General features: G+C 31.4%; 2 protein-coding genes across 2 annotated transcripts in view; both read left to right on the top strand.

The window, feature by feature from the left end:
- The first annotated feature begins 1,256 nt into the window (after positions 1-1,256).
- On the top strand, positions 1,257-5,586 carry LOC124541071 (thyroglobulin-like). The gene is made up of 9 exons (XM_047118888.1): positions 1,257-1,526; positions 2,013-2,145; positions 2,401-2,505; positions 2,968-3,103; positions 3,270-3,349; positions 3,649-3,858; positions 4,469-4,682; positions 5,083-5,168; positions 5,386-5,586. Exons 1-9 carry the CDS (start codon positions 1,434-1,436, stop codon positions 5,577-5,579), a joined length of 1,251 nt encoding a protein of 416 aa, XP_046974844.1. The 5' UTR covers positions 1,257-1,433; the 3' UTR covers positions 5,580-5,586.
- A 1,282-nt stretch (positions 5,587-6,868) lies between these two features.
- The window catches only part of LOC124541159 (endoplasmic reticulum junction formation protein lunapark-B), a 30,696-nt gene continuing 22,067 nt past the window's right edge, over positions 6,869-15,497 (top strand). Inside the window, exons 1-2 of the mRNA XM_047119015.1 lie at positions 6,869-6,980; positions 7,103-7,266. Coding sequence (XP_046974971.1) covers positions 7,240-7,266 — 27 coding nt within the window. The 5' untranslated portion in view covers positions 6,869-6,980; positions 7,103-7,239. The remainder of the gene's footprint in view (positions 6,981-7,102; positions 7,267-15,497) is intronic.

Below are 15,497 nucleotides of genomic sequence, written 5' to 3'. Positions count from 1 at the left end.
TAAAAGCCATAATACTAAGAATGCAATTGAATTGAATTACACAAAATCATGATATTAATTAAGAAATTGTGCAAAATAAAATACTTTAATATATGTACCTATTACCCGCCCCGGCTTTTCACGGGTGCAATGCTGATACTAAACATACTACAGAATTTGTTTTATTTACGACATCACATCGCAAACTTCTAAAATTATCAGTATTTCTTTACTATATGCATGTATTATATACACATACCTTTCCCTTGAATCACACTATCTATTAAAAAAAACCGCATCAAAATCCGTTTTGTAATTTTAAAGATTTAAGCGTACAAAGGGACATAGGGACAGAGAAAGCGACTTTGTTTTATACTATGTAAAGATATAAATTACTTACTTATCATAATAAATCAAATTCTAGAACGATGCAAAGAAATAATTGGAATACATATATGTAAGGTTCCCACAATCGTACGAGCTATTAAGGGCATTTAAAAAAATTACCTTATTTTTATACGACTGTGTATATCGTACCTTAATGTATTCACATACAATATGAGATGGCCTAGTGGATAATATATGTGGATGTAAATCGAAGATCGTGGGTCAAAATATTCAAGTTAGGTCAAGTTTGAGTTTAATTTCATATATCAGTATGTACTAGCAGATATGGCCCAGTGGTTAGAACGCGTGCATCTGAACCGATGATTGCGGGTTCAAACCCAGGCAAGCACCGCTGATTCATGTGCTTAATTTGTCTTTATAATTCATCTCGTGCTCAGCGGTGAAGGAAAACATCGTGAGGAAACCTGCATGTGATAAATTTCATAGAAATTCTGCCACATGTGTATTCCACCAACCCGCATTGGAACAGCGTGGTGGAATATGTTTCAAACCTTCTCCTCAAAGGGAGAGGAGGCCTTTAGCCCAGCAGTGGAAATTTACAGGCTGTTGTTGTTGTTGTTGTTGTTGTGTTTTTGTATCTACTAGTAATCCCTCGCGGCTTTGCTCGCTTTTTAGGGATCAATCCACAGGTATTAGGTATAAAATCTTCCCTGGGAGTTCAAGCTTACATCATATCAATTTTCATTCAAAAAGTCAAACAGACAGATTTAATTTCTCTTTTATAATGTATTAGTATAGATTACATTTGATATTTCACTAACTAAGGCATAAACTATTTTACAAGGAGATAACAGATTATTTGGATCAAAATACGAATACCTTCGCTATTGTAAATATTAATAATTAAAAAGCTATTTACGTTCTATTAGCCTTTGTTTGAATTTCCCGCCAATAGCATTAATTGATTATCATCTTATTTGACTGATAAAATGACGCATTAAGTATTCTAACAATTTCGATATAAACACAGATAATCTATATGATAATTATTATTGCCGATAATATATCAGTTAAGTTAAATCAGTGCAATAATTGTGACGGACAAAATGGCCGCGAGAAATGTATTATTGTTTATGTGTTTCATGCTTTGTTCGATATACGTAAATTGTGACATTTTATGTGAACAAGGATTTTGTAGAGTAAGTAATGTTATTTTTAATAAGATTTAGGACTTATACATCGTTCTAAATTTAAAATTAGGTTTTTAGTTGCAGATGTAATTTGTAAATATATTATAACAATTAACAACTATGTATACCGTAAATTCAGTTGAGATTTCCCTAAAAAAACATTTTTGATAGCAAATTATTAAAACAATGAAATTAATAATTAATAAATTGCTTTTAATATTTCACAATAGATTTGTGTTGAATATATAATTACAAATGAGATACTATTTTAAATACCTATTTTTGAAATGGCAACGTTTTATTATTTCTTATGAAATAAACTGTTTGTTATTATATTTTACACAATAAATTATATTTAAAAAGTTAAATCAGAATATTACCAACAATAGACAATCAAATGATTGTGATAATGGCGCTTCCACACATGTTACATTATGGTTAGCAAAGTAAAAAAAATAAAATATATTGAAATCAAATAATTATTAATTCTTTCAGGGACATATTAATGATGATAACCAATGTTCAACGCCTGCCCCAGAGTGTGCGATTAATAATGCAACCCATACGGGGTTATGGTTGCCATCACCTACTATATGTAATTGCTGCTCGTTCTGTTTGCCGTTCTATCGTACGTGTTTTATAAAATTATTCTTTATTTTACATTATCATAAAGTTGTTTTTTGAACGATAAATAAAATTATTATGAGTATTTACAAAACAATACATATCTTCATCTTATAGATAAATCAACATTGAAATTTTGTATCTATCGTTTTTTCTTCAGTGTGATTATGTGGACTTCCCGTCAGAGATATCCAATCAGGGATTTTTTATTTGTTAATATTCTTTTTTCAAAATTTTTAGTATAAGTTGTATTTTTCAGAATTGGGTCAGCCATGCAGTTTAGGTGGATCGGGCAATGGAATAACAATTGGCAGATGTGGTGATGGATTAACTTGCGATAACTCAACACGCAAATGTGTTAGAAGTAAGATTATATGATATGATTCCTTTTTAATAGTGTTTAATTTACTTGTTGGGTCGTATTTTTCACGGACAATTCACTTTCGGCCAGTTCATTGAATAGCTTAAGAGGGAGACTGATCACATATAATACATACATAATTATAGTTTTTAGGTTTGAGGGTCAGTCTGAGTGGAACATTTTGGTTCCGAATATCAGTGAAGCATTGACGAAGAAAGGGGGTTTTTATATTTTTTAAAGTCACAATATCTAAGGTTGATAGTGGACACATTGCATTAGGTAGTCATTAGTTAATGCCTATATGTAAAGCCCATATGCATTCTCTCATAGATACTGGTACTAATTCAATACAATACCGATCAAAGGATCGATCAATGGTCATTGATGTTAGATGATATTTGTTTTGTTTTTCTGCCAGAAATTACTTTCGCTCCATTATTATATTATGTTTATTATAATTTCCAGTGAAAACAAAATGTCACGATGCACAGGACGACTACGATGCCCGACACGCTAGAGGAGAAACAGGTTCTTTTGAGAATCGCCCCAGCTGCGACGAGAAAGGAAAATTCGCTTCCTTCCATTGCGTGCCTTCTCAAACGTAAAGTTAAATTAGATAAATTCGAATGTGATCGTTGTTTTAGTCTATTTTAAATTGATATACTATTATTAAATTAAAAGATCTCTGCTTAAGCTGTTTTTCTACGTACGTGTATAGAAGTTACTAAAAGTTACACTGAATAATTATCGAACATATATACTTCCAGATGTTTCTGCCAATCGGAGGATGGGGAAAGATTGTTCGGGGAGGTTCTATATACAGGCCGGTTTATGAATATGCCTTGTCGTAAGTCTGGTTTTGTTTCATTATCTATAAATTCGATTATTAATAACATTTAAGAACTCTTTGTTGTTTTAATATTATCTTCTAGCGTTGTGCCAAATGTATAAATTAAGAATGAATTAACCAATCGTAAATACTAAGTTAATTCCATAGACAATTAATGCGTCTATCATGGATGATATTCCTAACAGAATTAAATCCGTCAAAATAAATAGTAATTTATTGGTAATTCCCTTCTACTTATGCTCATAATCATCCGAAAATTTAGATCTTTATGAAACGGTAATTGAATATTTTTTTAGGTTGTTCCCGCATGGCTCACAAAATCCAGACGTTAATAGCGAAAGACTTACCGTACCCAGTATTCGGTATGAGATGTACTGCGGATGGGAATTATAATCCTGTGCAGTGTATAGAGAACATGTGCTATTGCGTAAACAGAATCACTGGTGAAAGGATACCTGGTCACAGTGTAGATTTGGATACTACCCACATATCCGAATTGCCGTGCTGTAAGTTTTATAACAACTCAGTTAACAAACTTAATCTATATTAATATTGTGTGAAAGTAACTCTGTTTGTCTGTCTGTCTGTCGCTCTTTTACGACCAAAACCGCTGAAACGAATTTGATGAAATTTGCTATGAAGTAAACTTGAACTGCAAGATTGGACATAGGTTACTTATTTGCCTCTAAAAAGTAGCTTAATTAAATTTCAACCGTTATATCCAAAAATTATAAAATATCCCTTAAACTCCAAAATCTTAACTTATTCTCATTTAGAGTGTACGTTGCCAAAATTCAATCGTACCTATTGCTTTGGCGAGGTTATGATGAGTTAGTCAGATGTATTTCGCATATACAATTAAAGCTAGTTAGTTACAATTTTAGTTAGTAAAAGATTGAACGTTAAACTACATGTAAAACTTAAAACCAAAGGTTATATAACCTAATTTACTGTCCTCACTCTTATGCTGACAACTCAAGCACACTAAAATCTTGTAAGCGCAAGTGTGACCCATTACCAATCACCGCAGATAATTTAACGTGGGAGCTCCATAGAAATGGAAAACAGGGCCTTTGTATGAAATAGATTGATATAATGATCAATTTATATTTGCAGATGACGAAAAATTGGACTTGTTCCCGAAGACAGAAGACAGTGAGCCTCCGTATGAATACACCACGCCTTGTTTCAACAGTGTGCAAGAAAGACGAGATCTAATAGACAAAAGTATTGAGGAAGGATATAATGTTGAATATTTCTCTACGTTTGGTTCCATTAGCTGTCTACCAGACGGAACTTTTGGGAGAATGACTATAAATTCGAATGGATCGTAAGTACAACCTATAAACGCTGGAAGTATTTTGTTTAGCTGTGTCCCGATGTAATGCTGAGTGATCCAGTACGGGTAAAGGAGATAATATCTTAGATCTTGTCTTCCTGAAATAATGAAGATTTTATTTTCTGCTTATCAAAACCCTATAACGAGATTCCTTAGTACCTATCATTTATTTATAAATTCATTATAGGTGATATGTTACACCTGGGAAATAAGAACAACCAGAGGACCAAGTCAGACTGCCTTACTTAAATGCATGTAACTAACTAACATACATAACTTTGGTACCAAAGGTTACTAAAATACTGGCTCACTTTCCTACCAAATGAAAATAGCATAAATTACCATCCAAACTGTTTTTATAGTTATTAAACATATTTCTATCTTTTCTCAGAAAGATTTGCGTGAACGAGCGTGGAGAGAAGTTAGGAAATTACGAGGCTCCAGCGAACACACCTCAGTTTAACGATATGGACTGCAGTATGTATACATTTTTTAGATAAGAATTTTCATCATCCATCAACAAATAAAAAAAATTGCCAAAGACAATTAAGTCTGTAGGATACTCGAAGAGAAAAGAGACCAAATTGGTAAATCCCCTGACAAAATAATCAAAACGTGACTTAAAAGATTGCTTCCAAAATCAAAATTACATCACTAATTGTCATAATATACAATTTAAATTCAACAATTTCAGAGTGCGCGCTGTCAACGACAGTAATGACGTCATCAAATGAACCACCACGGTGCTGCAAGAACGGCAACTTCAGGCCGATTCAATGTCACAGAGGAACGTGTCGTTGTGTAGACTCAGACGGACGACAAATTGGACGAGAATCAACAGATGTTACAAGATTACCATGTTACACACAAGATTGGAGGAACTGCTGATTATTATGCAAAAATTATTAACGTATCCTAATTTATAATAATAAAATGAGTACATATCGAGAGTGTGCATATTCACTTAATAAAAACTAGTACAATAAAAATATATAAAGTGGTTTTTTGAAAAACACTATTTCATTTCAGAGTAGAAATCAAATCTTTTCATACAAATAATTTGGACTAAATAGTTATTTGAGTTAAATTAAAAAATAGGTCACTCAAGTAGTTGTATATGAGCGCAAGCACTCTGAAATCATTATTTTTTCAACCATCGAGTTTTCACTCTTTTCCAACATTTTAACAAGAAAAGGATGTCAATCAAATACAATATATTTATATTATACAAAGACGAAGACAATTAACTATTATTACGCCAGCGTGTATTCATACAAACGCTTACTTCTCTTAATATAATAATTTTTTTTATTTTTTTATAAAATTGTTTATTAAACATTATATACATACCGATGTTTTTTTTTTTATTTATATTTCTAAATAAACAAAACTAAATAGTTGGATACCTATGGGATTACTCTCCCATTTGATAATTTTTTAAACGCTTTTACAAAAAGTGACTTTTAATGTTTTTAAATATGTGTATAGCACGCGTACATTGTAATTAAATAGCTAATTAATTTCGGATCGTAGGATATGAAGATATTTTTTTAAAATTTAGATGCTTTAATGTTTAAAAAAAAATCAATATATATTGTATTTAATAAACGAAGATGTAAATGAAAAATGAAAATAGATATTTCAAAGATATTATACAAATGATTATTGTGTATCATGTGCTTTATACAACAGTTTTCCTTCTACCGTAATGCCACGTCGGTTATTAATTGAGTTTTTCTCTGGACTTAAGTGTGACGTAAAATGTAAGGCAAATAAATTTATTTCACCAAAAGAAGAAGGATATATATTGAAAAAATAATTTATATTTAAAATTTTATATTTTAAGAAGAATTGTATAATTTTACCTAACGACTGATGTGGTCTAAAACGTAACGTTTATATCCTCTGTGGATTCGGTCTTTACGATTGTATGATAATGAAATAATATACTCGGAAAAATATATCAAACATGAAACTATTTATTTTGCAATAAAAATATTTTATAACATATTTTTTATAAAAACGCTTCTGTCGCAAAACCTTTCGTGAAAATTCGTTTCGTTTCGCATAATCTATGAGGCTAAGTTTGACTTCACTTGTTTCAGCTCAGTTTCGTGACTTGTGTAGCGCCTGCTTAACAATAATGAAATAAAATGAAAAAATTGTCTATGGCTTGAACAATCGTGAGTCTTGAAGCATGAATGACATATTATTATAAAAAGACGAGGGTGAATAAACGGATTGTGTCAAATTCGCTTCGCGTCTTATTTGTTTCGAGTTTTTGCTCTTGTATTTTTTCGTTTCCAATCTAATTAAATATTTCAACTGGATATGAGATCTGATAGTGTGTAATAAGTGTTCTAAATTATTCTAATATTTTTCAAATGTTCCAATATTTGTCGGCATTATAGGTTAGAGATATTCGTCATCAAAATAACGTATGTGTAATGAAAAAGTTATTTTTGGAAAGTAATAATTTAATACAAACCTCATTCAGTGTTTAAAAAGTGTGAAATTTCGAACATTATATTACGCACCTGGAAAGAAAATGGGTCTGATAATATCTAGATTTCGCGTAAGTATTTTGATTGATATTAATCTTATTTTGTATCGAAGCCAAAACTATTTCGATAGTTTAACATTTAATATGTTCTGGCGCGAATTCAAATGACCTACAAGTAGAATACTAACTGATAATGATGCTATATTAATTAAACGAGAAATAATCGCACAGGAAATAGGTTCAATATTAGACATTACATCCTTTAGAATGTTTAATTAATATTGTTATAAATTGTGAAAATCAAAAAAAAAAAAAACAGAAAAATTATATATTAATTGTCAACATCTAGCTAAAATTATTTAGCTAGATGTTGACAATTAATATATAATTTTAATAATGTCGACACCATATGTTTAGATAAAAATAAAAAAAATATATATATTCATATCTTATATAGTATCAATTAAAAAATTGAATTAAATAATTAACTAAGTACCCTCATTTCATATTAAAATTATAATATGATATACAAATATGTTCTAATGATATTTTCATAATCATAAAGTAGTTATGTATTAATGAAAGCTATAAATATTTATCATAACTTTCTTTTTTTTTCACTATGGCAACTCGACACCGAATACCCTTTTATATTGGAGAAATTTAAAACTAGAATACATTCAATTGTTATATATGCTCGAAAACAGGTCGATCTGGTTTTGTAACACCACAGTGAGGTTTTGTTCTACCTGTTCTTTCTATAAATATCGCTGTGTACGCAACGTAGTAGTAGATACCTCAGACATAAGTTTAAGCACTTTCAAATTTACCAGCATTAACATTCAATTTATTTCATCCTGTGTAATATGATTAGAAATTAAATATCAAAAAAGAAATATGAGAATGAAGACTAGATTATATGACTTAAATACAATACTGCTATTAATGCTTATACTAAAATATATGCAAATTAAAAGCATATGATAGATAAGTTACTTGTAATGATCACAGTTTTGAGATTTCCTATAGTAGATCAAGTCTGTAATTAAAATGGTGTTAATTTGTTACTACTGAGTTTCTCATTGGGTCTTCTCGGTAGAATCTACTGTGCAAACCAACAGTAGCTTTATGTTTAATTCAATATTGTAACATGACAATTTATAAATAAAATTTTAACAAAAAGAAAAACCGACTTCAAACAAAACACTATTTTAAAACAAATGAATATCACGAAAAAGTAATAAAAATAATTGCGTATTCAACATATTTTTTAGAGTCTTCCTAAGTTAAATGAAATGAAAAATATTAGACTACTTAAAAGTCGATTAACGATTATATCATGTAGTTATAATTATTGGTATATTTGGAGCCGGTGTCAGCCATGGTGCCCTTGATTGATCCAGTATATTATTGTGTAAAAGGTAATTTGTAAAAAACATATTTGTTAAAGTATTCTCGTATTGTTTTTTGATAGATATACTGTAGGGTTTTATTGGCTGACACCGACTCCAAATATAACAATAATTATAACTACATGATATAATCGTTAATCGACTTTTAAGTAGTCTAATATTTTTCATTTCATTTAACTTAGGAAGACTCTAAAAAATATGTTGAATACGCAATTATTTTTATTACTTTTTCGTGATATTCATTTGTTTTAAAATAGTGTTTTGTTTGAAGTCGGTTTTTCTTTTTGTTAAAATTTTATTTATTTTTTGATTTTAAGTGAAGCTGATGTTGACTAACTAATTTTTTTTAATATGGATAGATTAAGCGTTCCGTTTATATGAGTCAGAAACTACTTCGAGGACAATTTCAAAGGAAACTTGCGAATAAAGCAAAAATAGACTTTCGAAAATGCGGATTTAATACGTCACGCGGCGTAAACTACAAGGATCCCTCGAAAGAGCTGTAATCGAACTCAGCAAAAAAACTTTGAAAAAGACCAACTATATTTCGTACATCATATGACATCACATCACATACACAAAATTTGATTAAAGATAGTAAGAAATTCTGCCCCATATCGCACCCTAACTGCGAGCCGTATAGGAGTTCCATCACTACATAGTATAAAACAAAGTCGCTTTCTCTGTCCCTATATCTTTAAATCTACGCAACGGATTTTGATGCTGTTTTTTTTAAAAGATAGTGTGATTCAAGGGAAAGGTTTGTGTATATAATACATGAACAATATAGTAAAGAAACACTGATAATTTTAGAAGTTTGCGATGTGATGTCGTATATAAACAAATTCTGTAGTATATTTAGTATCAGTATTGCACCCGTGCGAAGCCGGGGTGGGTAGCTAGTTGATTATAATATTCGACTATGATAATTACATAAACATAACCACATTACGGAAGGTGACTCAAATATCCAAATAACCTACAAATAAAAGATTCGACCGAGTATCGCTAACGTGCTCCTCAGAATTGTTCCGTTCCCTTCCGTTCCGTTACTTTGTCGTGGATCCTGTGCTCAGAACCTTACCAAACTTTCACCAAATTACCCTTGAAGTATATATTTTATAATAAAAAAAGAATTATCAAAATTGGTTAACGTGATTTTCAGTTATTCACCTATTTGTCGCGCATATACATGATGCAAATTTAAGACTTATGTCGTTTTCAAATGGATACCATCATCGGAAAAAAAAATTAAAAAAATGGGACCCCACGGGAAGCACTACCTTTCAAACAAAAAAAAAATTATCAAAATCGGTCCACCCAGTGAAAAGTTATGAGGTAACAAACATAAAAAAAAAAAAAAAAAAAAAAAAAAAAAAAAAAAAATACAGACGAATTGATAACCTCCTCCTTTTGGAAGTCGGTTGAAAAGTGTTTTTTAAGCCTAATGTAATGGAGAATAATTTGATTTGATTTGTATGGCTTTGTAAGTTAATTATGATGTAAATTATCCACTTATTATTTTATCAACAACTTAAACATATAATAAGTCATTAGATGCTATCATTGGTGATATATTGACAGTGTAAGTAGTATATATTAATATTTAATCTGTCATGTGAGTTTCTATAGAGTAAAAGTGACAACTTATGTGCATTTGAATGAACAAAGTCTTTATAATTAAAAAAAAATGGTGTCCATGTCTAGCTCATCTTCAACTATCCAATGGTTGTATCATAAGACAATGATATCAACATTATCGACAAACAGTCTTATGAACGGCAAAATAAAACTGTAATTAAATCACACATATGTTACTATTTATTGTTACACTTATTTATGTGCCTTACAATTTTATTATCATTCAATTACCAATCATTCTCAACTCCACGTAATAACATTCTTGAACCTATTAAATTACTGTCGAGCGGAGAATTGGGCTTGACAAAGAATGTTTGTTTCAAAAGTTTTAGAATAAAAATACAGTCAGTTTTTAGTGTCTGATCAATGTTCAAGTACTAAAATCATCAGTTAAGAGTTATTTTACATTAAAGATATATAGTATTTACTAACTTTTAAGGATTTTCCGGGTTACATATTTTACATATAAACAAAATTTAATTGTGATATTATCTCACTATAATTTTGTCTAAATGTCTGATAAAATTTCTATAATAAAAGCATTTGTAAAAATTTTATAAGTGAGTGTTGCATGTCACAATGTGTAGATAGTCTTTTTTTTTTATTGAGAAACATTTGTAATCAATGAACATGTTCATTTCTGACAGATTGTTTGATAACTTTTTATCTGTAATCAGATTGTGAATAGCAGACATTACACAATACTCATTTTATGTTACATTTTCATGAATATACATTTCGATACTAAAATCGTAATTCGAAAGTGTTGCCATATTTCTTGTAATTTTGTTGCTAGTGATATTTAATTATTTGAAACCAGTTGTCGTTGCACGCGTCTTTAATTACGTTTTAGGGGTCACTCGTCAGATTTTAGACATAAAAGTATTTTTATATCATGTATGTAACTGGAATCACAGAATGTTCCTATTCGAAAGGCTATTAGCTCAGGACATTTATAGACTATTTCAGATGTATTTATTTTAACCATTTTAAGCGTGAAACAGCGCTGTATTCTGGACTATTGATTTATGCCGGCTTTTATCCCAGCATAACACGAGCGCCGGAACGCTTTATTACCCCGAAACCTGCTGAGCTAGATTCAGAACACGAAAGGTTTTGCGTATCTTCTGTGTTTCTTTGAATGATAGAACAAACTCGAACTAATTTAAACCAACACGTAATTAATAATAATAAAAGTCGAGTATAAACTTTTTCGTAAAACTCGATTCAAGAGTCTTGAGTCTAGTTTTATTCTCGTTTTACGGCTTTCAGTCAAGGACGGTGATGCATTTATACCGTGAGAGTGACTCGTTGGTTTGGAGGCTTGTTCATAATTCTGCATATACATACGTTTGAGCGCCAAGTCAGGGTAGTAAAAAGTTATTGAGTTATTCACCAATAACCTAAAAAAAAAGTAAAGTAAAGTAACAGGCTGTAAATTTCCCACTGCTGGGCTAATGACCTAATCTCCCATTAAGGAGAAGGCTTGGAACATATTTCACGACGCTGTTCCAATGCGGATTGGTGCAATGCACATGTAGCAGAATTTCAATGAAATTAGACACATGCAGGTTTCCTCACGATGTTTTCTTTCACCGCCGAGCACGATATGAATTATAAACACAAATTAAGCACATATATATGGTGGTGCTTGCCTGGGTTTGAACCCGAAATCATCGGTTAAGATGCACGTGTTCTAACCACTGGGCCATCTCGGCTCTCAACCAATAACCTGGAGTCGTTTTATTATCCTACAGCTATTGGGTCCTACGTCTGATTATTAGAAACTAGAACGAGTGTCTGTCGTCCTAATGGACATATACCAACTTTCATCAAATCCGATTTAGTGATCTTGAAAGAGCAATAGACGAACAGACAGACAGATCTTCGATATAGTAAATTGAGTTACGATATTCGCGTGTACATTGTTAATGATTACAAATCAATTCTATTGTACGAGAAGGTCAGAAAGTTCGACAAAATTATATTGAAGTACAGGAAATCAATCGTGTATTTATGTCTTTTGATTTTGATGCAATAGTCTGATCACCTTTATGTGTATTTAAAGTTGTATAATATAGTCTCCAAGTAGAGACCGTAGTGATGTTCTATCGCTATTATTCTTAATTATTTTCAGTATTTATTGATTTTATATTTCGACCGTTGCCGAGATTTACGATTTGTCTTCCCATAGGATTATCAGAGTGATGGAGGAAAGGACCAAGTTGTAAGGAAGGTTATGGTTGTAGATGGATATAGAGGAAGGGGACGACCGAAGAAACAATGGATGGATTGTGTGAAAGACGATATGGGTAGAAAGAATGTTACTTGTGAGATGACGTCAGTAAGAGAACTAAGGAAAAACAAGATCCCAAAGGATATTAAGGATGCTTGCACTTGCTACCAAAAGTAAAGATGGTCTTGGTGAAATCTCTACTAATATTATAAACATGAAAGTAACCGTTTCACGCTTAAACCGCTAAACCGATTTGGATGAAATTTAGTATGGAGATAGTTTGATAGTTTATACCACGGACCGGAAAGGACCTTGGATATTTTTTATCGAGGAAGTCAGTCCTTAAAGGTATAGGAAAGCGAATGGAAATTTGTATGAGAAATCAATGTTTGTTTGTGGCTGAAATGGATGCAATACAAATATATAGGTATCCTCACGATGTGTTTCCGTACTGCAGAACAAAAGACAAATTATCAGCAAAAATACGTAATATTTCATTATTTTAAACCGCAATCGTTCATGATAAGAGTTTAAGTATTTATTTTAGTCCAAATAATAATGATAGTGTGAGTAAATGTAATCTTTGCCTTCTAATTAATAATATTATAAGCCATTATCAAGTAAGTCAGTGCTCTTCAAAATTAATTACGACTGAATGATGTATTCTAACAAAATTACTTCACATATTTAGTGTCAGAATTTGAGTAACTACTGAGTTTTTTTGCTGATAACAAAACGTTCAATTGAATCCTTCGATTCAAAAATCATAAATAATTAGTTATATGTTCACAGAAATCAGTTTGATATAACGTAATTGATATAATTAATATTTTACTGGTGTTCCAAAACACGAGTGAAGTTGAGGGTTAAAAATAGTTTTCTGAAAGAGTTACAGCTTAAGACTTTTTGGTCCTTTTCCTGCTTTTAAATGGTATTTAGTTGAAGCAGTGAAAAACTTATTCATTATTAATAATTCGATTCAAACATTCCTGCTGTAACCGCTGTGATAAATCTCACCACCTAGTGGTATATGTGCAATGTAACTCGAAACTCACCGCATAACACGAGTACGAAGTGTCATAGCTTGATATGCGATATTGACTATAATAAGTATAAAATTCATAGAAGATACGCATCAAAATGCCGTATCACCAGTTATCATAAAGTCAGTTGTCAGCGTACAAAGGGAAATGCACAGCTGATCTTCTGAATTCTTGGCACCGTTTTGCACTGACCTATGATGATTCAGATAGTTCTGGTAGATGTTTAAAATATCACAGCTGGCATTTCAATAGTACAACCGCTCATTTCTTCTTCGATCAATTTTCTTCTGCCACTTGATACCATTTAAAAGTATCGGAAGAATTGACAGTGTATTGGAATACGCAATCTTGAGTTCAAACATCGTTTTTTCTTTATAACGTATGTAATGGTTGAAAGCTTTGCGTTAACAATGCTTACTATTTTAAAATAGTACATTTAGAATATGGTACAGTCCAAAAATAAACCCTCATTACAAGAGCAGTTCTGTCGAGTGACACGTATTTTTCAAGTATTATGATCTCTTATTGCTAGTGAAGTTTCATGGTGGTTTCATACCTGCCAGCCCAACAACACACGGTGGTCAGGAGATATAGATTATTTTGACTTTAAAAGTCCATGCAATTGGGTTTTTAGTAGATTGGCGTTAGGGCTTTGTGCAAGTCTCTTTGATCAGGTAACACCCACTCATCAGATATTCTGCTGCCAAACATCAATACTTAGTATTGTCGTATTCCGGTTTGAAGAGAGACGGATCCAGTGTTAGAAGCAAAAGGGCCAAAACCTTAGTTCCCAAAACTTGGTTGTTCACTACTGTGATATTAAAAACGGATATTAATATTTCCTATAGCCATAATCTGTATGAATGGGAGTGTAATATTTTTTTTTAGTTTTTAAGGCATATTTGAGAAAAAAAGATCTAAAAATAATTGAAAAAAATTAATTTTCCGTCTGGCATTTTTAAATTTGGACCGATAATTATTGTTTAAATATTGACAAATATCCAGTGATTAATCGTTTTTATAAAACAAAAGAAAAAAATTCATTTTAATTGATACTTTTTTAAATAAATTTTTGAAGTTGAATTTTTGACAAATTTTGAAAAAAAGCTAAAAAACATGGTAACTCAAAAATGGGTCACTTTTGGATTATGCATATGGGGGTTAAAATTATTGCAAATAGTCACCCCTATCACCTTCTAACGGGTTTACGTCGAGTTACCAATAACCCTGTATATGTGCGGTGGTGATCACTTACCATCAGTGTTCCATTTGCCAGTCCACACTCTTAATATCCCAATAAAATGAATACATACATACATAATTAAAAATATTAATATGCATTTAGCTTGTTGAATTGAATTAACTTATCGTATGAATATGTAAACGAATATGTAGGCGCACCAAAATTTATCTTTAAAATAATCTGCTGGGCTAAGGCCTCCTCTCCCTTTGAAGGTTTGGAACATATTCTACCACGCTATTCCAATGCGGTTTGGTGGAGAACACATGTGGCAGAATTTCTACGAAAAAAGACACATGTAGATTTCCTCACGATGTTTTCCTTCAACGAGATGAATTATAAACACAAATTAATCACATGCATGTTCACTGGTGTTTGCCTGGGTTTGAATCCACAATCATGAGTTAAGATGCACGCGTTCTTACTGGGTCATCTCCGCTCGTGTAGTACCGCTTGTGGTATAATTATTGTCGTTTCTTCTGCAGTCGGTCTCAGGAAAGAAATAAAGATAAATAAACAAATTTGACCTTGAATTGACGCGACGTCATTGGTCGAAATCTATGTTATCTGTGGTATTCGTGAAAAATAACAGTTTGGATATGGGCCAAGTTTTTATTGGAACTGGAAGTGAGATAAATGTGAATTTATGTAATCAACTCCAAAAGTTCTTTGTTATTGCATAATGTACCAAAATATTAGCGAATCTTTGTAATATGTGATCTATTAGATAA

The sequence above is a fragment of the Vanessa cardui genome, chromosome 27, assembly GCF_905220365.1.
Source record: "Vanessa cardui chromosome 27, ilVanCard2.1, whole genome shotgun sequence".
Classification (NCBI taxonomy): domain Eukaryota; kingdom Metazoa; phylum Arthropoda; class Insecta; order Lepidoptera; family Nymphalidae; genus Vanessa; species Vanessa cardui.
The sequence above is the reverse complement of the archived record's forward strand: the minus strand, read 5'-3'. Positions and strand labels throughout refer to the sequence as shown.

Bases quoted from the DNA above. Each gene is read 5' to 3' on its own strand.
- LOC124541071 (XM_047118888.1), top strand. From the start codon at position 1,434: ATGGCCGCGAGAAATGTATTATTGTTTATGTGTTTCATGCTTTGTTCG. The intron at 2,146-2,400 runs GTACGTGTTTTA...TGTATTTTTCAG, and splicing joins GTTCTGTTTGCCGTTCTATC to AATTGGGTCAGCCATGCAGT. The intron at 5,169-5,385 runs GTATGTATACAT...CAACAATTTCAG, and splicing joins GTTTAACGATATGGACTGCA to AGTGCGCGCTGTCAACGACA.